This window comes from Lottia gigantea (assembly GCF_000327385.1).
Source record: "Lottia gigantea unplaced genomic scaffold LOTGIsca_265, whole genome shotgun sequence".
NCBI classification, from domain to species: Eukaryota; Metazoa; Mollusca; class Gastropoda; family Lottiidae; genus Lottia; species Lottia gigantea.
The window spans coordinates 79,813-103,158 of record NW_008708823.1 but is presented as its reverse complement, the minus strand read 5'-3'; the positions used below and the strand labels follow the sequence as shown (position 1 = coordinate 103,158).

The window sequence follows — 23,346 nt, the reverse complement described above, 5'->3', positions numbered from 1 at the left end:
AATAACATACGCCCAGAGGACGATGGACAGATTTCATCTCGGCAGGGCAGGGACGATGACTTCCCTGTGGGATTTCTCCTTGCCTACCCTCAGGTTAACTTATATAAAATCATATCAGGTTTAATTTAACCTTTGTAAACTCACTCCAGGTTTAATCTAACCTTGTAAAAATCATCCCAGGTTTAACTCTATTCCTGGTTTCAGTCCAGTGACATGGACATTACCATAGTAACCAACTGATACTCGTTCGGTTGTTTTATTGAAATACATACCGTAAATCGGCCCACTTTAACGTACCATCCAAGACTGACAGGCTTGGGCTACACGACCGGCAGTGAAATAATCTCGGCAGGGCAGTGACCCTGTGGAATTTCTCCTTGCCTACTCTCAGGTTCCTATTCACATAATAATACTTTAATTTCATTACCAGCTGCTTTTTAAATCATACCCTAGGTAGATTAAGCGGGCTGTCGGAACAAAAAATGTCCAGCCCTAACCACCAGAACAATCGAAAGAATCAGGACCAACTTAAGGCATACTCAAGACTGACAGACATGGGCAAAACGACCGGCAGTGCCATAACATACACCCAGACGGAAGGATGGACAGATTTCATCTCGGCAGGGACGATGACCTCCCTGTGGGATTTCTCCTTGCCTACCCACAAGTTTCCTTCCATAAAAATATCCTTTTTTTCACTTTTAATCTTTTTTCATATAAATAACAGCATTTCTTTAAGATAGCTTGCCAGGCAAGGTAATATACGCCCACTCGCAGCTTTGATTTTGAATAAAAATATGTAGCAGTACAGTTCAATCAGTATGAAATATTCAACCTTCAGTCATACACTTTTTTAGCGCAATACTGAATAATATTGAGTATGAGTGATTGCCCTTGTTCTTGAAAACGTGTTCAATTTTTAGGTCGTGAAAACTCCAGAAGGCAAATATTCAATCGTCAGTGCAGGCCTGAATAATAAAACCAAGTTTTGTCAAAATCCATCAAGAATCATGCCTTTTAGTTTAGCTAAATTTGAAAGCGTTTTCAAGAACAAGGGCAATAACTCATACTAAATATTTTTCAATTCTTCTGATTTTCAATAGGGTTCATCCTTGGGTAATACGAACATTCACACAAAGTTTCATCAAAATCTGTCAAGAATTGTGCCTTCTAGAGTGATTACGAGCTAAAAATTGAATGCGTTTTCAATAGCAAGGGCAAAAACTCATACTAATTATTTTTCGATTTTTCTGATTTTGATTAGAGTTTATCCTTGGGTGATAACAAACACTCATGCCAAGTTTCATCAAATCCGTCAAGAATTGTCCCTTCTAGAATGTTTACAAGCTAAATATGGAAAGCGTTTTCAAGAACAAGGGCAATAACTCATACTAAATATTTTTCGATTTTACTGATTTTCAATAGGGTTTATCATTGGTTGATAAAAAACAACCATGTCGAGTTTCGTCAAAATCCACCAAGAATTGTGCCTTCTAGAATGTTTAGGAGCTAAAAATTGAACGCGTTTTCAAGAACAAGGACAATAACTCATACTAAATATTTTTCGATTCTTCTGATTCTCAATAGGGTTTATCCTTGGGTGATTACGAACACTAATACCAAGTTTTGTCAAAATCCGTCGAGAATTGTTTCTTGTACAAGTTGGTAGTTGCCCTACAATAACAGAGCAAAGACCATATTGGAATGAACATCTGTATCAAAATTGAGGTCAATATTTTCAAACTAAACTACAACCTGTATTTGGAAAATAGACCATCAATTTCAGAAACAAATATTGCAATATATTTTCTGTAAAAAACAAAAACTGATTAGTTAAAGGAAAGATATGATTAGTGACAAAGTTACATAATAATTAATAACAATTCCAAAAATATACAAATCAGTCCACTGACAGATATAACAATAATACACAAAACATAGAACAGATAAACACAAATGATTCCACCCACAGAGGATGTGGTAAAACATACACCCACTGGACTGATGGACATGAATGACCACCAACAGACTCGGCTGTTTAAACAATATACACTCACATGACTGACGGCCATAAGCGACCACCAACAGACTCGGCTGTTTAAGCAATATACACCCACTGGACTGATGGACATGAGTGATCAACAACAGACTCTGCTGTTTAAGCAATATACACCCACTGGACTGACGGATATAAGTGACCACCAACAGACTCGGCTGTTTAAGTAATATAAAACCCACAGACTTGGCAGTAGAAATGATATACACACACTGGACTGATGGACATGAGTGACCACCATCAGACTTGGTAGATTGAACAATATACACCCACTGGACTATTGACATGAGTGACCACCAACAGACTCGGCTGTTTAAGCAATATACACTCACTGGACTGACGAACATGAGTGACCACCAACAGACTAAGCTGTTTAAGTATCATACACCCACATGAAAGATGGACATAGTGACCACCAATAGTCTTTGAATTAGAAATGATATACACCCACTGGACTGATGGACATGAGTGACCAACAACAGACTCGGCTGTTTTAGCAATATACACCTACTGGACAGACGGACATAAGTGACCACCAACAGACTCGGCTGTTTAAGTAATATACTCTCACAGACTTGGCTGTTTAAGTAATATACACACCCACTGGACTGACGGACAAAAATATACAAATCAGTTGACTGACAGACATAAACAATAATACACAAAACATAGAACAGAAAAACACAAATGACGATTCCACTCACAGAGGAGGTGGTAAAACATACACCCACTGGACTGATGGACATGAATGACTACCAACAGACTCGGCTGTTTAAATAATATACACCCCTTGGACTGATGGACATGAGTGACCACTAACAGACTCAGCTGTTCTGATATACTGGTTCTTCTATCAACAACTATTTAACTATCTTTACCATCTTCATCTCTATTTTACCACAATCTACAAAAATATCAAAATAAGAAATGTGTGGATACAAATATCTTCAACATTTAATTGATATACACCCAATGGAGATGTAAGGATGGTACCATGAATATAACAGTCCAGTAATTGGAATATAATTACACTATTCATTAAGTACCTTCTGCTGCACTTTAACTATAATCTACCATATTCCCTACAATATTTTCAGACAAGAACGGAGTGAATACATAAATATGTGGTATTTAATTGATATATATTATAACCAAAGGATGGACAAGGAAAGGTTGATTTGAAAAATTAATACACCTACCAATTTCGTATTAAGTGTTTCGATAATCTAAACTATATTTCCACCAATTTAACCATGTTTCAACCAAACAATATTTTCACCAAATTTTACCATGATCTACAAAATTACCAATATTAAATATGAGGAAACACAAAAATATGTTGTATTTAAACAATATAATCCTAATGGATGGACAAGGAAAGGTTGATTTGAAAAATGAATACACCTACCAATTTTCCACCATGTTTGTCAAAATTTCCACCATATTTTTCCACCATGCTACCATACTTTCAAATTAATTTGATTATCCCCCAAAACCTTAAAATAATTTATCAAAATCATAACATATGTGAATGATCATAAACAAATATGGCATTAAAACATTATATAGTTAATTAGCACACCATCTCAACAAGGGACTGTTGCTGGGTTCCATGATTTGATGTCTGCCTAACCAGTTAAGAATTTGAATTAGTAAAACTACACCTACCACTTTGCATCAAGAATTGCCATATTTATACCATATTTCCACCATGTTCAACATAATTTTCATAATATTTTACCATACTCTATCAAATAAAAAAAATTTGTGAACACAAATTTGCAGCGTGGATAGTTTCTATATAGGATATGTCTTTCTGTCTACCTCGTTCACTAAGACATATATCAAAACTATACCTACCAATCTTCATCATGTGTTGCTGTATTTCTACCAACTTTTCACCATATCTAACATAGTTCCATTAGTTTTTTACCATAATGCATTAAACTTTTACTATAATCATAAAAGAGATAAGTATATTAAGCAGTTAAAGCAAATTCAAGGCAGAATCGTTGAGTTCCCTGAGGGAACTGACAAACACAATTGACCACCAACAGACTTGGCAGTTCTAACAAAATAGACCCACAGAACTGACAAACATAACTGACCACCAACAGATTTGGCAGATCTAACAAAATAGACCCACAGAACTGGCAAACACAACTGACCACCAACAGACTTGGCAGTTCCAACAAAACAGACCCACAGAACTGACAAACACAACTGACCACCAACAGACTTGACAGTTCCAACAAAATAGACCCTCAGAACTGACAAACACAACTGACCACCAACAGACTTGGCAGTTCAAACAAAATAGACCCACAGAACTGACAAACGCAACTTACCACTAACAGACTCTGCAGCTCCAACAAGATAGACCCATACAACTGACAAACGCAAGTGACCACCATGAGACTTGGCAGTTCCAACAAAATAGACCCACAGAACTGAAAAACACAACTGAACACCATCAGGCTTGGCAGTTCCAACAAAATAGACCCACAGAACTGACAAACGCAACTGACCACCATCAGATTTGGTAGTTTATCAAAATACACCCACTGGGCTGATGGACAGACCATCTCGGCAAGGCAGGGTCGATGAATTCCCTGAGGGATCTACTCCCCATCTACCCATAATACTTCACTTTTAACCAAATTTCTTTTATCATATTTCGTTTACCATACACTAAAATAGAGAAAATAGCATTGATATGAGTGGTAGAAGAGATTGGTTCCATAAAGACTCGGATTCTTGCTATCATTAATTTGACATAGACCATCTCGACAGAGCAGGGTCCATGGTCATCAATTGCTATTATTAATTTGACATAGAGCATCTGGGCAGAGCAGGTTCCATGGTCATCAATTGCTATCATTAATCCGACCGAGAGCATCTCGACAGAGCAGGTTCCATGGTCATCAATTGCTATCATTAATCCGACCGAGAGCATCTCGACAGAGCAGGTTCCATGGTTATCAATTGCTATCATTAATCTGACAGAGAGCATCTCGATAAAGCAGGTTCCATGGTCCATCTCGGCAGGGCAGGGACGATGATATCCCTGTGGGATTGCTCCTTGCCTACCCTCAGGTTAACTTCTTTAAAATCATCCCAGGTTCAATCTAACCTTTGTAAAAATCATCCCAGGTCTAACTCTATTCCTGGGTTCAGTCCAGTGACATGGTCATTACTATAGTAACCGACTGATACTCGTTCGGTTGTTTCATTGAAATACATGCCATAAATCATCCCAATTTAACGTACCATCCGAGACTGACAGATTTGGGCTAAACGACAGTGAAATAACAAAGGCCCGGACGGCTTGATTACATCTCGGCAGAGCAGGGACGATAACCTTCCTGTGGGATTTCTCCTTGCCTACCCTCAGGTTCCTATCCACATAATAATACTTCAAGTTCATTACCAGCTACTTTTCAAATCATACCCTAGGTGGACTTAGCGGGCTGTCGGAACATAAAATGTCCAACGCTAACCACCGGAACAATCGAAATAACAATTTTCAAATCACATGCGGTTTCTAAAAGAATCAGGTCCAACTTAAGGTATATTCCAGACTGACAGACTTGGGCTAAACGACCGGCAGTGCAATAACATATGCCCAGACGGACGGACAGATTTCATCTCGGCAGGGCAGGGACGATGACCTCCCTGTGGGATTTCTCCTTGCCTACCCTCAGGTTAACTTCTTTAAAATCATCCCAGGTTCAATCAAAATTTGTAAAAATCAGTCCAGGTTTAATCTAACCTTTGTAAAAATCATCCAAGGTTTAATCTAGCCTTTGTAAAAAATTATCCCAGGTCTAACTCTATTCCTGGGTTCAGTCCAGTGACATGGTCATTACTATAGTAACCGACTGATACTCGTTCGGTTGTTTCATTGAAATACATGCCATAAATCATCCCAATTTAACGCACCATCCGAGACTGACAGACTTGGGCTAAACGACAGTGAAATAACAAAGGCCCGGACGGACTGATTACATCTCGGCAGAGCAGGGACGATAACCTCCCTGTGGGATTTCTCCTTGCCTACCCTCAGGTTCCTATCCACATAATAATACTTCAAGTTCATTACCAGCTACTTTTCAAATCATACAATAGGTGGACTAAGCGGGCTGTCGGAACATGAAATGTCCAGCCCTAACCACCGGAACAATCGAAATAACAATTTTCAAATCATTCTAGGTTTCTAAAAGAATCAGATCCAACTCCAGACTGACAGACTTGGGCTAAACGACCGGCAGTGCAATAACATACGCCCAGACAGATTTCATCTCGGCAGGGCAGGGACGATGACCTCCCTGTGGGATTTCAGCTTGCTTACCCTCAGGTTTACTTCTATAAAATCATTCCAGGTTCAATCTAACCTTTGTAAAAATCACTCCAGGTTTAATCTTGCATTTGTAAAAATAATCCCAGGTTTAATCTAACCCTTATAAAAATCCCTCCCGGTTTAATCTTGCTTTTGTAAAAATAATCCCAGGTTTAATCTAACCTTTGTAAAATCCCTCCAGGTTTAATCTTGCCTTTGTAAAAATAATCCCAGGTTTAATCTTACCTTTATAAAAATCACTCCAGGTTTAATCTAACCATTATAAAAATCACTCCAGGTTTAATGTAACCTTTGTAAAAATAACTTTAGGTTTAATCTAACCTTTATAAAAATCACTCCAGGTTTAATCTAACCTTTATAAAAATCACTCCAGGTTTAATCTTACCTTTGTAAAAATCATTCCAGGTTCAACTCTATCCCTGGATCTAGTCCAGTGACATGGACATTACCATAGTAACCGACTGAAACTCGTTCGGTTCTGTTTTATTGAAATAGATGTCGTAAATCGGCCGAATTTCACATACCATCCGAGGCTGACAGACAGGGCTAAACGACCAGCAGTGAAATAACAAGGCCATTTCGGCAGGGCAGGGACGATGACCTCCCTGAGGGATTTCTCCTCGCCTACCCTCAGGTTTACTTCTATAACATGTTGGTTTTTTTTAATTTTCTGCCAAAGTATATTTTCACCATTTCAATATCAGCAGTTTCTAAATTTGTATCACATTTTTAAAAATCAAACCAGGTTTAATCTACCTTGTGGTTTAGAATAGATCCTTATAGAGGGTTCTTGTACCAGCTATCTTTAAAATTACACCAGGTTTAATCTAACCATTATGGTTTATAATAGAATCTTATAGTAGGTTCTTGTACCAGCTATCTTTTAAATCAAACCAGGTTTAATCTAACCATTATGGTTTAGAATAGAACCTTATAGTAGGTTCTTGTACCAGCTATCTTTAAAATTACACCAGGTTTAATCTAACCATTATCGGTTTTCAAAATTGCCCTTAACAGTTTCAAGACAGATTTCAATTCCTTTTCTACCTACATTTGTGTGTACATTTAGGCTTTGTAAATGACTAAACAGCTTGCTTATTTTTTTTTTAAAATCTTGTAAAAATCATTCTAGGTTTAGACTAACCTTTGTAAAAATCATCCCAGGTTTAATCTATTCCTGGTTCGACTAGTCCAGTGACATGGACATTACCATAGTAACCGACTGATACTGATTCGGTTCTGTTTCATTCAAATACATGCCGTAAATCGGCCCAATTTAACATACCATCCGAGATTGACAGACTTGGGCTAAACGACCAGCAGTGCAATAACATAGGCCAGGATGGCCAGATTCCATCTCGGCAGGGCAGGGACGATGACCTCCCTGTGGGATTTCTCCTAAAGTTCCTTTCTATAAAATAATACCATTTTTGTCTAACTTTGTGGTTAATACATTTTCACCATCTCTTTTCAATACAAACATTTTTAAAAATCATATCAGGTTCTTAAAAATCATTTAACCTTAGTAAAAATCATCCCAGGTTCAATCAAACCTTTATAAAAATCATTCCAGGTTTAATGTAACCTTTGTAAAATCATTCCAGGTTTAATCTAACCTTTGTAAAAATGATGCCAGGTTTAACTCTATTCCTGGTTTCAGTCCAGACATATGGACATCAACATACTAACTGACTGAAACTCATTCGGTTGTTTTATTCAAATACATGCCGTAAATTGGCCCAATTTAACGTACCATCCGAGACAGACAGACTTGGTCTATACGACCGGCAGTGCAATAACATACGCCCTGACAGACGGATTCCAGAACGGACGGGACATGGGACCTGCTGCATGGAGGAAGAAAAACAACAGTAACCCTGAGGATCACTCTTTTTGACTTTATACCCAGTTTCAATCGAGGGAGGGCCGACTTTAGCAAATCACAAAATAGCCAAAAAGGAAAAGGGGGTGCACGCGAGGCCCTGCCTAACAGTGTTAGGTTATTTCGGGATTTGAAAGAGCCAAGCCAAACAACAATCGAAACTGAGAAAGCAGAGTCTGATACTAAAAGCCCCTGATTACCAGACAACTTAGACTTCATTGATTTCCTCTTCATCTGTGTATCTCGTCCTACACATGGTCCAAAAAATCCAAAAATAAACCCTGTGGCATCACAAGTTTTACTCACGTGTCCACATTACATGATATAATACACTACAATGCCTATCCTTAACACCTAATTCCTAACGCCTAACTTGTCTTAACTAATCAATGTACAACTGTGATGCCAAGAGGCTCTATCATCATTTTTAGACCAAGGGGTACAAGAGTGGTCGTCGTCTAAAACCCTCCGATACGTTACCAACTGTTGGCCATTTGCCAACAAACATACAGCTCACATCAAAATATAGAGGCAGGATGTGTCTGCAGAATATCCCACTGGATATCTGCAGATTATATCCTTGCCTGTGCAAACCTACTAATTTGAAAGTTATAAAATTCTTTGAAAAATATCTTTAATTTTAGGACTTTATTTAGGATTCGAATTTACAAAAATTTCAAATAAGCTAATGCATTATTTTGGATAATTTATATCACCAATGAGTCATCCTAGATAAAGTAAGGGATCGATTTCACGTGAATTACGAAACGCCTTGATCGAAGGGACCCTATAGTTTTGTGAAAAACATGAAACAGGTTGCAAAATGAAGTAGACTGATCTACTAAATTGTGCTCTTAATAAATTTTCAAAAAAATATGGTATACACATCCACATAATCACTTTCTCAAAAGAGAAAACATACAAATATTTAGGATTCAAAATTCAAGATTGGTTTGACGGATGGCGGATGTCCTCGGAAGCATTTGGGAAAGGGGGCAGCCTAACATGCTTCCTTTAATGGACAAACATGAGAAAAAAACCACATTATACCAATTTCAGTCGCCAAAGTGAGACTTCAAAATGGCGACAAGTTTGGTATATTTTGGAAAATATATACACCAAGCCCTGACAATTTCAAAAAAATACATCACGTGAGAAGTGAACGACTTTATCGAACTTGTTCTACGACTGCAGTAAGCACAATCGTAAAACAAGTGTCGATATGTGGTTTAATGTAGTATGTTCATGTAATGCATGTGTAAAGGGATACTTTCACAAAACATCCAGCACAGATGGAGCCAGCTACACAGAATCCAGTAGTCAATTGCCGTCTTACTACGATGTATCCCTTTAAGTTGTAGTGTGAAGGAGTAGGGAGGGGCCTGCTGAATGTAGTGATGCACGAGAAAAAAAGAAGGTTAGTGCCCTATTGTTTAACTCACAACTCCACAACTTAATGTTAAGTTTGGTTTGGTTTTCTGTATGTGTCCTTGTTGTTGTTTTCCAATATAAGTTTGTTGTACCTAAAAGAATAAACAAAAATATTAAGCATATTGTTTTAGAGGTATAATTTTTCAAAATCATGACTAAGAGTTCTGATTGATCAGGGTAGATAGTTTGTTATTGAGAGAGAGGGGGTATATGAATTCCAAGCATTCATTTAAAGTCTTAAGTGGAATGACACGCACCACAGACATCTGACTGAAAAGTTGAATGGTACTATGTGATGCTATCAGTGTCCCCTAAACATATACAATTTTGAGAAAATCTCTTTATAATCCCTTAAATCCACATATGACTTTGGATATCTACGAACAAAATTATCTAAGATTATTAAGAACAGGAAAAACTGCCTACTCTCAAAGCCTTTGATTCCTGTCATACAAGGCATCATTCAACAAAGGCTTAATACAAAAGCACTTGGGACATTTCACTGAATTGTGATAGGCCTACTATCTAACTTATTGACATCAAGGCCGTGTGTAATGCTAAGTTGTATTAAAGAAGAGGGAAGATGGGGGGAGGGCATGAAGGCATAAACAGATTTTTAAAATAATTCAACTTACCATCACAAAGTTGTTGGTCAAATATTGAAGATCTTATGACTGATGATTTTTGAGATTAAGATGTCACTTGATATACCTAAAGAACAACGTTAAAAACTGTTAAAATATTACTACAGAACCACAGAATAGTAACCCCCTCCTCCCCCCACCACTCACCTCTAGAAGGTCAAAGGGACTGTGGACATATCACAACCCCCACGACACCCTTCCCCTTCTACCTGGGCAATTAACCTGTCAATGTAAATAGTTGGTGCACTCAATTCTTTCATAAAATTGGATTGTCTCCCTTTAGTCTGTCTCAAGTTTTAGTTATACACATCTTGAGCTTCTCCAGTGGTATTCCAACTCTGCATGCCAATAAGAACAGACCATGGACTAAATTTTAACCGTAGGTATAGAAAAATAAAATTCAAACTCACCATTTAAGTTGATGCAGACACAAAATTTAAACTAAAGCTTCACACTGAACTGGCTTCAACTTTCTGCAAACAAAAAATGACTGCTTTGTAAATTGATGATTATGCATCTCTGTAAGGAATGGGGGAAGGGACCAGAGTTCCAAGGTGCATCTATGCAGGGGGTTGCTTTAAATCATTGAAAGTGCGATCTCACTGCCTATGGTAAAGGGTAAAATGGGGTGGGCAAAAGGGGGTTGGTGCATCTTTGTAGGTGATGGAGAACACGATAGGGTGCAGAAGGGTGTGGCAGGGCTTGCTAAGAGGGAGGAGGTTACATCTTCCCAGTTAAAGACATAACTTAACATCAAATTCAAACTCACCAAGTGTGCTGGTCTATTGGTCTTTCTTCACAGTGGCAACTGTAGGCGATGGTTGGTGGTTGAATATTAATCTGCAAATGAAAGTAGAAGTTACTTTGCTATTCCGGAACAGTTTTACCCATCCATCTCGCCCTTTCAATAACCACAGCTGTATATTTGAAGGGGAATTCTATTGCTTTGTGCAAGTAGGAGATGCAATGAGTGGGCAGGAAGAATAATTCCCACCGCATGGGAAGGGGCTATAGACAATGAATGAGAATGCAGGAGGGCTAATTACACCCATGGCATGAGAAGGGGCTTTATGCAGGGCGGGAGGGCTAATCAAACCCACCGCAAGAGAAAGCCAGTAATGCAATTATAGGGGACAGGAGGATTGCACCCATGGCATGAGAAGTGGCCATGAGAGTGTATGCTGGTAGAGAGGGGCCAGTTGGCCAGGTATTGCTGATTTGATTTCGATTATGATTTTGATAAAACTTAGTAGGCTACTTACTATTTGAATTGAAATCCGTGGTTTATTTTCTTTTAATCTTTAAATCTAATCCTTTGAACTCAATAATCCTACAAAATATCACAAAAGAATCCAATAAATATTCCTTATTCAAAGAAATGCCGCTGAGTTAATGAAAAGCCCGCTAAAAATTGCAGATTCGTGTATGCAAATGATACCGGTGCGCGTTACTCCGCCCACTTTTAAATTGACAGCCAAGTTTGGACCAATCATCTGCTGTCTTTTACCAAACACGTGCCCTGCAGTCGGAGTCCGTGCTGCCAAATTTTGTTTAATATTTCTGGAGGAAAAAGCTGTCAACGATCCGTCAACTATTGACTGGCTATAACTTTTAATATTTAAAGATTCGTTTTATGGAGTTTTTTTTAGATTGTGGCTGACAATGTCTAGACAATGGTTGGGGGCAAGAATTGTCATATTTAAAGTCTAATTTTTCTTTAAATTTAAGAATAAACTTTAATCACAAATTGTACCAATGATAAAGAAGCGAAATACTCACATTTATCTGATGTTCATTATTCGAATGACGACCTTTAAATATTCTGTTCACAAAGAATCTTAACTGCGCAATACTTGACACTTGGTTCCCGCTGAAATTGAATCAAAAAGAAAGGTCATTCATCCGAAATATTACAACTTAATCTCCCTTTCCATTAAGATAATTAGCACCCCAAACCTCCCCTCCCTCTCCCCTTCTCCTTCCACGGCACAATTTTCGATTTCAACCCTTGTCCACTCTATGATCTGCCCCATTGCAGCACATTTCCCGCAAAACAGTAGAAATAAATTGAACGATTTCCTGGGAAAATTTGAAGCTAATTTTGTGTGAACGGCAGGCCTTAAAATATTTGATTTTCACTATATGCCCCCGCAAAACAAAGCATTTTAAGAGGGCAAACAATGAAAAAAATATGTTATAGGTAGGATAGGGACCTGCTTTTTAGGCAAAATTACCGTTAAACTTTCTTAGGAAATCCTTCAATTAATTTTCCTCCTGTATTTTTGGGGTAAAATGTAATGCAAAGGGACTTACTTTAAGATTAAAGACTGGGTAAGGCGGGTAAAATATAAACTATTTGCGGCCGAGGGGGGGGGGGGGGGTGCTTTTTAAGCGAACATCTGGCCTAAATAACTGTACAAATTACTTACCGTGCGCAATGCATGACATTATGTCTTCACAAGAGATTTTTGGGACAGGGAGGGAGTTGAATAGACAAATATTTCATCCGTGCTATGGAGGAGGGGGGGGGGGGGGTTGTTAGGCCTACAGTAAGCGTATTCAGGCAAATCGGCGTCAAATTTTCTCAAAAACCGTTCAGTTCATATTGGGCGTGTATTGTGAGGTTCAATTAGTTAAAATGTTCATGAAATACCTGTCAAAAGCGCTCCAGAATGTTTTTTTCGAAGGAAACACCTTTCCGCACGTCTTGCTGCTTAAATTTTCGGCCGTCATCTGAATTTTCTTGACGTCTGCTTACGTAGCCTCGTTTTCGATCTAGGCTCTTTGCAAGTGAAAAGATGGACTAGTTATTGTTGTAGGCTCAAAAATAAAGCTTTACTCACTAGAAATAGGAAATTTTTGGAATGGACCCACCTGAAATATTATTTTATTGTTGTTTTTATCATTAAAATCTATTTTTGTGTGGAAAATAAAGCGATAGAAATAAATTTTTAGTGCCAACATCGTACAAAAATAATGGGTCCTTGTAAAAGGACCAGACGGCATGCACACGACTCAATAAAGGGGTGTGGCTATGGAGTAGTCCGAAACAGTGCGCACTATAATAATAGGCTAAAATTTCGAAAAATACAAATCAGCCAAACTAAACACAGTAAAGGGAGTTTTCTTGCCATTATATTGATAAAAATGATATGCATGTGCATCGTTAAAGCTAGAAATCCCTGAAAATAGGTCAGCGTAATTGGGAATGAAAGGGATGCTGTCAGTAGCCCGCGTCTTTCGGCAAGAGTCTATAGATAGTTCTAGGCTTATCAAATTAGGCCTATTTTCTTGTGCCATATTAAGAACTTAGGGTTGGGAAAATTATTTTGGTTATAAAAACATGGGAGTGCGAAATGCCCCCGTCCCCCTCTACCACATGGTAAACAATTACATTGTTTTGATGGAAATAACAGGCTTATTAAAATAGGCCCTATTAAGAACTTGGGGTTGGGACATTATCTTGGCAATAAAGGTACGCATTATTTAGCCCAACACTCCCCCCCCCCCCCCCTTGGCTCACCTCTCCCACAGCTAGAGGCCTAAAATTACAATTTTTAAAATCCATCGACATCATTCTGTCCCTTTTCTAGAGAATAACTAATTAAACGCATGCCTTAATCCCTGAAAAGACCATACATGACATGAAACTTGGTGAAATTGTTTATTATCAAAGGATTCAATCTATCAAAAAAAAAAAACCCCAAAAAATCTGTAAATACTACAATTGAGTTATTGCCCTTGTTCTAGAAATATGATTTTACAGATGGAAATATTTTTTTCTTTTGGATATTATTTTTCAATCAAACTACAAAGTGAAAACGTTCTCTTAAAGGCCTGTATAGTTAATATGTTTCTTTACAGTTGCCTAATAGACTTAACAATAGAGTGCCTCACAAATAAATATCAAAAATCATAATGTACCGCTTTAGTAATTCAATCTTATCTCATTCCAACATTTTTGTAAGTATAATAGCTTTTTTAATTTCTAGAGCTGAATGTCCTAAACAGGCCACCATACAACCATCGTGTTGTAATGAACTTTCTGGCGTATGAATATATAATCCAAGAAAAATTATATTTATGACACCTGGAGATGTTTTTCTGTTCGAAAAAAAAAGTTATAAAACCAATTCAGTTATTTACATTTTTAATAACTAGCCCTAGAATTCCCTCAAAACAAGTTTAAAGATTTAAATTGGACTTATTTGAAAATAGTACATCGCGTAACAATATAACCAAAGCGTTGTTCGCCTCACTTCCGCTGTCAATGTAAACAATGAACTAATATTGATAAGTTGGGTGTTATAACTTTCGCGTTCTTTTCCTTCGTGTATATTTAATTGAGATAATAAAACAGTAAAATGGCAACGTCTTGGAGCACAGCAGTTCCCGATTTTGTGGAGAGGAAGGGTTCAATGTTTTTGAGATCTAACCACATGAACTATGCTCGAGCCACATTGACATCAAATTGGTATGTTGATTGTTGTTCTTTGTCGAGTTTTCTCAACTATAATATTTGGAAATTTTCCACTTCCAGGCAGTGTATCTGATATTGACAGTGTGTTCAGACGACTAAAGTTAAGGCAGCTTAGAAATCAAATGTTCTTTGAGACAGTATTTATTTACCAGTTTAACATAGGCTGCCATTACTTGCACCTACTTCGGAAGTGACTTAACTTAATTATTATTATTTTTGTCTTTATGGTATTGTGATCTCTGAACACTCTTGATAACTTCTGAGGTAATGCTGCCTAATCGAGGTAATGCTGCCTAATCTAGCTTAACTTTAATACTCGTCTGAACACTCATTCCATAAAGAATATAGATAAGATGCTGTAACATTATTCTTCTGAACACAATTAGGTCCTAACCTTATAAATTGAATTAACTGTATGCCTACCTACATGATATATGTTATGTTGACAGGAATCAAGCCAGAGAAGCTGAACCTAAAAATTATGATATTAATAGAGATCCAACTAGAGATTTATGTAAAGCAACTTATGATAGAATTGGAGATATTACTGATGGGGTCAGCATATATTTTTAACCTTTTCTAACATATTTCAAACAGATATTTACAAATAAATTTTGTGTTTAATCAAAATTCAGTACTAATGTTGGGTGTCGACGATTATATCCACATACGATATGTATCACAATATAAGAGCAGCACTTTTTCTTCACATATTGAAACCAACAATACGATATGATATAAGTTATCAAAAACACTTTGAAAACACCATAGAAAAATCTTCACGAAATATCTACATCTCTTTGTTTATCAGGTTGGGGAAAATATTCTTGGTTTTTAGCAGTTGAACTTCTCAAACTTTAATTTCACTTTCTAGTCTTTACCAAAAACTACTTATCAAGAACATTCAGAAGAAATATTCTTGAAGAAAAGAGAATTTGAAGAGAAGAAAACAACAAAACCTATGATAACAGTAGAAAATGTATCAAATTTAAAAATAGACAGGTATGATAAACCTATAAAAAATATCAATTTCATATTGAATTGTAAATTGTGTTGTTTTGATGTTTATATGGGTACAGTAAGCTAATGTGAATTTCTTTTAAGAAATATTCAAACAGAATTTTTACGTGATTACACAGAATTTCCTGCTATGTGATCTTCAAACATCTTTTTTATGTTAAAAAGTTAAAATTGTAAATGCTGGATTGTTTTATTTTAGTTACATAATCTGTTTTCTCAATTTATTTTTACTTCATTCTATGCAAGTTTTTTGGAAAGATTTTTTTTTTATTACTAGAACGAATGTAAAAATGAGGACTTTATTTTATAGAGATATTGGATCACCAAATAAAGGTTATGGATCAGTATTACCAAGACATGATCCTGATCATAATAAATATTATCTAGAGAGTACACATAGAGCAGATTTTACTCCTCCATACCCTTATCAACCATCTCAGGTAAATTTTTGAATTATTTGATAAAAATTTTCTACTGTCAAATTAAATATTCATCGGTGTATCCAGGATTTGTAGTGGAGGGTCATAATCATAATTTTAGGGACCTTTTCCCAAGTAGACCAAGGCCAAAAAAAAAGACAACGTTGCTTGATACGTGACAAAAAGTCAATTGACTGTGGGCCAAATGCCTTAGGAAGACTTGCGCCTGTGGTGCTCCAGTCGTGCTTCACCGACATCTCAACCCTTTCAGGCAAACTAGTTTGCCTGGCCCCAAACAGGCCTTCAAGTGATATGCCTATGTACTTTATGATACCAAACAACCTTGTATACACATATCAGTTGACATCATTCTAAACTTTTTCAGACACAAGAAATAGAGGTACCCGATTTATCTATAGCATTTAAAAAATGTCACTCCCAGTTCACTGATACAAGTGATTATAGAAGAAATGGACGCAATACATGGCAAGATGAAAGTGGTATCTATAATAATACACATTATAAACGACAAATTTATAAAGTTGCTGATCCTATACCTGTTCAGTTACAATAGATTTAACAACTGTGGTAAAATATCCTTTATGATAAACTCTGCTAGTAGCTGTACAGTGTGAACACTTAAGATTTATTGATAATTTTATCCTTTTTATAGAAATTTACAAAAGCTAAGTTTTATTTTGGTAGTGATTAATTCAATTTTGATTGGCTGAAACTATCCATTTTACTGTATATTTATAAAAATTATTTATTTGTTAATAAAATCATAAATAACGATAGTTTTAATGCTGTAAATTTTCTTCACCATTGGAAATGGAATAGCTTAGTAGCTAGTGAGTTGTACTGTGGTCTGCTGGTCAATTGGGTGCTATGAATTTTCTTTAATGCATCCAATCAGAGCCCTCCACATGAAAGGTGGCTATTGCAGTCAAAGGATAATACAAAGTTTCAAAATGCTTTTAAAACTCAATCCAATTCCATTTTCACAATCTCAAGCTATATAACTCCAGGAGACTTAATGATATGATAGAAAGTAAATACACATGCATTTGCTAATATTCAGTTTATTTTGTTTTGACATAAAAGTACACTTAGTTTTAAAAAATCACAATTAAAATCATAAAATTGCACAAAAAATTAAAAAAATTATAAAAGATTAGCACCATTGCAAAGAGAGCCTTCAAAAAGATTTCATCTCAAAATGTTTTCAATGAAACATATAATAGATAGCCAAAATATTCTGTGGAATTCTAAGATCAACATTTCCAATAACGATCTATCTTTATTTGCCAAAGCTCTTAATATTTTTCATTTGGAAATCACAGGCAAATTTTTACGAGATTATACTGAATAAGTAACCTACATGGCATTAATTAAACACAATTAATTAAATAGTAAGACAGAGGAATAGACCATGGGCTAACAATTTGAACTTATAATGTACCTAAATATGAAAACGGGGAAGGGTGGGGAACACTACATGTAATAGACCTACAACTCAAATTATTTTTATATAAAAAATGACTTTGAAGTTCATCAAAAATTAATGTAAAGTAAGGTAACAATTTCAGACCATGAAAAATAACAGAATTCCATATTTTCCTTGGACTGGTCCATGACTGAATTGGATATTTTTGTCAATTTGCTCTTTGAATGTGAACATTTGGATCATTCATTTTAATTTTAAAACCATCTGAATTTGAGTTGAAGGAATTATACAATGTTACAAAATTTAGAATGATTTTTTTGTTAACTAAAGCAGGCCTTCAAATTGTAAAAGAATTTCGAAGGCCTGCAAAATCTTCAAAAATAATCGGGAATGAAAGCCAAATGTACCTACTGGGATTCTAAATTTAACCTAAACATGCTGTGGTTTTTTGTTCAATGGAACTAAATTCAATTAAAAATATGATAAAATCTTATGGTATGTGACCATGACCTAGAAATTCAATTTTTCTTCATAGAATATAACACAAAATTGTTCATGGCTTGAAACAAAGATAAACTTCCGCCATGGTCCGACCTGAAGCATTAATTTGCAATCATTAACAAAATTTGTTCCATAAAGTCTTTACCTAAATAAATCATGTTTATATTTATTATATTAAATGCTATGTTAGGGAAAAAAATAATATGTTTAAAAGAATTTAGATTAAAAACATGCAAGTCTTCATCTTTTAGTTTTTAGTTAGGTTTCAATATTTCATGTATTCAAGAAGACAATAATAAAAAAATTCTTTTAAACACTTAAATCTTTTCCAACAAGGTCTGTCAAAGAAAAACTTTTCATCAGTTGCATAATTTCTAAAATATCACATATCGCATTTTTTGATGTTATAACATATACCAAACTTAAAGATATTGTCATATTTTTAACCTTATTATGTTTAAGATCGAGGACAAGAAAGTATTTGAACATCGCCCATTGGTTTACCATTTCCAATAAACTCAACCTTTCCATCAATCCACATATTTCTGATACATCCAACATAATTCTCTTCTGTAAACAATCCTTTACGTATTCCATCTGATTATAAAATAAAAATATCATAAAAAGTGAATCCAGAAGACATGACATGAGTACAAAATAAAATGGCTGTTTTCTTTTATGCATTGCAATGCACTAAACAGTTTTACCAGGGCAGCAGTAATAGTCTATGTGGTTTCAATTTCTAACTGAAGACTCTTTCAGCCTTCAGCACTTTGGGGATCCAATCCAACACTTAAGGCTCTTCTGACATGTATTGCCAACAAGGAAAAATCTATATTGGCAGATTTGTACATGGTATCAAATGATCACGAGCAAGATGAACCAGATCTACTTACCTGTTGGTACTCCACCAACATATATTGGATCATTAGTATTAGCTTCTGATGATCCTGCTTTACCAATACCTTGTTTCATTTGTACACCATCAACTTCTAATGAAGCAACGTTCTTAGCTTTTGTTGCTGAAATAAGGTATCATAATCATAAGAAATCATATATTCAAGTCTGTTATCAAACCAAAGGTCATGACAAAGGAAATGCTGACCAAATCTGATGGAATATTGTGTTTGAGACATTCACAAAGTCTAAGCTTTACTGGGACTTGAAATGATAGAAATTCTGAATAATTCTGGTGTTTCTAAGAATCATTAGGTGTATGGGCCCTGAGTAGAGACCACAGATTTGACAAGGGAAGGCTCACAACACCAGGCGTTTAAGGACTCATTATTAAGACATTTGAAACTGAGAGATGTTATTAAGTAGATAAAATTCAAGATGGCAATGTCATGGTACCTTTAATTGTATGCCAGTTACCATCACATAATGCATTCTGTGCAGTTGGAGTATATTCAGTCTGTATCATTCCAGCTCCGTTATCAGTATTAAATATCAACTAAAATATATAGAAATTATAATCATTTTTGAGATGATAAGCCGGTCATGTTCACAAATACGGGTATATCAAAATCTGATACTATTAACAATTGAATTCATGATTATTTTCATGTCTGTTTATACATCAATACTGAGCACATATATCCTTAGAAAACAAAATAGAATCTTTGATGTAGTTATTACCATTGATAATATAATATTGTTAATTGCATGTGATTAGTAATAATATCCCGAACAGTCCAATTGTCTAGTTTGTTTTTTTGTTTGTTATACTTGTCACACTCTTCTTATATCACAGAATGCAGCGTTTTGATTGGATTGTACGCCAGCGAATACTCGAGAACTCTGATTGACTGTTTTTGCTAGTGTACAATCCAATGAAATCGCTGTTTTTACAAACTTCCATGATACAAGAACAGTGGCTTTTGTAGACAAAGTTCATAATAGCTTGAGATGGCAAAGCCCCTACCTTCCCATTAACCAGCTGAATAGCAAAGAAATCGCCACCCTTGCTGTGAACAGCCAATATAACACCTGATGTCACTCGTGGTTTGATCTCCAAATAAATTTCTTTATCTAAACCAACCTTAAAGTTGTCAACTACAACAATAATAAACAAAAAATAACCTATTAATTATTTCACTTCTAAGTTAATCATATTGAAAATATTTCTTTGCTTTCCATGAGATATCAGGAGTTTTTTTGTTTACTAAGTTTGAGGCAAGCTAGCTAGCAGGACCAAGATTACAACTGCCTGCTCACTGAAAGGCCAGGCTGTAGGAGATATTCAAGTTATACATCTAATCATTATCAAGAAATGTATAGTATGTATATATTCTTTACATTATTTATCACATGTTTGACTGTAGATTAAACAGAGCTGGTCAATTATACCTGCATATCAACATAAGTATTCAAAAAGATCACACTTTATATTAACTTACAAAGCAGCATGTAGGCATCAGCAGGGAAAAAGGTGCCGGATTCCATGGCATCAGAACATGGTGATGTCTGATATTCTTGGCTTGGTGTTCCAAAATCTTTGTTATTCAATGTTGGATTTCTGATACAACCGACAAAACTTGAAACAGCTTCCTGTAACATTACAATTAGTACTATAAAAATTGCATACTTTAAGAGCTTTATGTCCCAAATAATTTACCAAGGTCAAAAATTCCCAAATATGTAATCCAATTATATAATTATATAAATGTAAGATAGTCTGTTCCTTATTCATTCTGGCAAATTTAAGTGAATGCAGATATCTTTTACGATTGATGATTTAATATCTTACAACCTAGTCCAGTACTATACAAAGTTCTGATTTTGCCATTCTTTTACAAAGTGGTGCTAGTATTGTTCATCAGTTTCACAAAGAACCCACACAACCTAGCCCCGACCAAACCAAACTCAACCAAAGAATACATTACTTACTTTTAGATTTCGTACTGCTTTTTTCATTTCTTTAATATGAGGTATACCACCCACATAGTAAGGTGGTTTAACATTTATAGATCTTGTACCGCCTGTAGATTTACCCTGACCAACTTCTGTACCATCAATAAATAATCTACCAGTACGTTGAGCTCTGGCAAACGTTGCCTAAAAATCACAAATAAAATATTCTTCTATAAAAGAAATAAATATCAAATACTCATTTATATTTGGAAAAACATTTTGTCTTGTCACATACCAAAAAAATTACATAAGAGAAAACTATAATATGGCTTTCTTACTGAACGCTGAGATAAGAATCTATGAATAACAAAAGGATAATAACTATGTTTCAGTAGAGTCTGGAAAATGGACCTTGGCAAACCTCATTGACTTAATGACCTATCACAGGTTACCAGAATTTAACTCTTTAAGCAATAATCACAACATAAAATTCATATATATGAAAGAAATCACAAGCAGTATTATTCTTTAAGTTAAGAATCCTTAACACAAAATTTTTCTTGTACACACCATATGCCATTTTCCATCATTATATTTTTGAGGACTTCGAATATCAGCTGCTCCTGAACCACAATTAAAACCATATACAACTTGTCCTTGAATCATAGATAAACTGAGGAAATCTACGTGTTTAGGATCAGATGCATAAAACAGTAACCCATTATCAGCTTCTGTCTTAAATTCCAGAGAAAATTCAGATCTACAAAAAAATTAAATTTATATTTTTGATATTCATCAAAATTAAGCAAAAAGTAAAATATATTTTCAATCCACAAAAATTAACATCTTGAATTTGACACTTCAAGATAAAAGATATCTACAAAGGTAGAAATTGTGTTTTTTTAACAAATCAAATTACATAATTACATATAGTTCTAGCTGTATTATTCAAAATGAACTCATAATTCTTACTTGATCCTGAATCTAGCTGGCAATTTTTCAAATTCTACACGGCTATCATTCTTAGCTCCAAACCTAGTACCACTAACATCAGTGGAGAGATTCTCATCAGGTATTACTGGTAGAGCACATTGTAGAGGTGGTTGTGTTGTTTTTTCCTCAATTGATATACCTAGTAATATATAATATTGATAATAAAATGAAATGAATGGAGTTTTATAATAATATTGATAGTAAAGTAATTAAATCTAAAAAAATAATCATTAATCCATATGTGTATTATTTCAATTAATCAGATCTATGAATAAATATGTCCTCCATAAATTTAAATAACTAGCCTAATGAAAAAGTGCTACAAATTACCAATAACATCATTAACAGAGCTCTGAGAGATGAAGGATCAAGTGGCTTTTTTGATATGAATTAACCATTGCATGTGCATCAAATGCTTTGTGTTGTATATTCATAGTTTTATTACATTATGTGAACAACTCAGTGACCTTTGGTTTGTTGAAGCTTGCAGAAAATATAACTTTGTTATCCACTCAATTATCTAAGAAATATTGTAAAACTATTACATACCAGTTTCAACATCGGTTTTAGTATCTGGACCAGCTGTTACTGGAACTCTACCACCATCAAATGATGCAGGACAACCAGCTAAGTTAACTCCACGTCTGTCACTCTCTTTTATACTGGCAAAATTCACAGATCTGAAATTCAAAATGATTATGAGATAAGAAAAAAATTCAACACGATATCAGATGAGCAAAATGATCAAATGATCTGAATCCCAAAACCGAACCCCAAATCCAAAACAACATAGTGGCAATATAGCAGTATGAGCTAATGAACATTTCATATGAGGAAAGTATATCAATCATAAGTGAAATAATATTTTATCATGAAAAGCTGCATCAGGATAGGATAGAAGATTAAAAAAAAACAAAATATCTAGAGGTATGCCTATTCAACTTACTGCATGTTAACAGTAACATCACCAATACAGCCCACTGTTCTAGTAGTTGATGGTAAATCAAGGTCTCTAGTATCATAATCTGATGGTATATCACCAAAATACAGAGGTGATGTGGTCAATAGATTTGATATACGTCCATCAGCTACTGTCTCTACTGTTTCATAATCATCTATATTGATAGTCAATCTGAAATATCACAATTAATAACATGTTAAATCTGAAAACTAAAACCATTCAAAAATAATTGTCTTTTAATTTGCCCTCTTTATCAAAAAAATTCTTACAAAAAAAAGTTATATATTTCATTTCAAGAT

General features: G+C 35.3%; 4 protein-coding genes across 4 annotated transcripts in view; 1 reads left to right on the top strand and 3 right to left on the bottom strand.

Moving 5' to 3' along the window:
* Positions 1-3,331: 3,331 nt before the first annotated feature.
* LOTGIDRAFT_175300 (hypothetical protein) lies at positions 3,332-5,096 on the bottom strand (the record flags this gene model as incomplete). Its single annotated transcript, XM_009056162.1, has 3 exons — positions 3,332-3,351; positions 4,405-4,506; positions 4,742-5,096. The coding sequence occupies 3 exons, from the start codon at positions 5,094-5,096 to the stop codon at positions 3,332-3,334; spliced, it is 477 nt and encodes a 158-aa protein (XP_009054410.1).
* Positions 5,097-7,692: 2,596 nt separating this feature from the next.
* LOTGIDRAFT_175299 (hypothetical protein) lies at positions 7,693-13,106 on the bottom strand (the record flags this gene model as incomplete). The annotated part of the gene is made up of 4 exons (XM_009056161.1): positions 7,693-7,827; positions 9,741-9,821; positions 12,153-12,243; positions 13,027-13,106. 4 exons carry the CDS (start codon positions 13,104-13,106, stop codon positions 7,693-7,695), a joined length of 387 nt encoding a protein of 128 aa, XP_009054409.1.
* Positions 13,107-14,737: 1,631 nt separating this feature from the next.
* LOTGIDRAFT_144812 (hypothetical protein) lies at positions 14,738-16,866 on the top strand (the record flags this gene model as incomplete). Its single annotated transcript, XM_009056160.1, has 5 exons — positions 14,738-14,858; positions 15,311-15,408; positions 15,728-15,855; positions 16,184-16,313; positions 16,693-16,866. The coding sequence occupies 5 exons, from the start codon at positions 14,738-14,740 to the stop codon at positions 16,864-16,866; spliced, it is 651 nt and encodes a 216-aa protein (XP_009054408.1).
* A 1,831-nt stretch (positions 16,867-18,697) lies between these two features.
* The window catches only part of LOTGIDRAFT_144813 (hypothetical protein), a gene marked incomplete at both ends in the record, with an annotated part of 39,952 nt that continues 35,303 nt past the window's right edge, over positions 18,698-23,346 (bottom strand). Inside the window, 11 exons of the mRNA XM_009056159.1 lie at positions 18,698-18,837; positions 19,137-19,262; positions 19,594-19,693; positions 20,165-20,295; positions 20,640-20,786; positions 21,111-21,297; positions 21,664-21,853; positions 22,066-22,211; positions 22,532-22,597; positions 22,646-22,766; positions 23,033-23,218. Of these exons, the coding sequence (XP_009054407.1) occupies positions 18,698-18,837; positions 19,137-19,262; positions 19,594-19,693; positions 20,165-20,295; positions 20,640-20,786; positions 21,111-21,297; positions 21,664-21,853; positions 22,066-22,211; positions 22,532-22,597; positions 22,646-22,766; positions 23,033-23,218 (1,540 nt within the window). The remainder of the gene's footprint in view (positions 18,838-19,136; positions 19,263-19,593; positions 19,694-20,164; positions 20,296-20,639; positions 20,787-21,110; positions 21,298-21,663; positions 21,854-22,065; positions 22,212-22,531; positions 22,598-22,645; positions 22,767-23,032; positions 23,219-23,346) is intronic.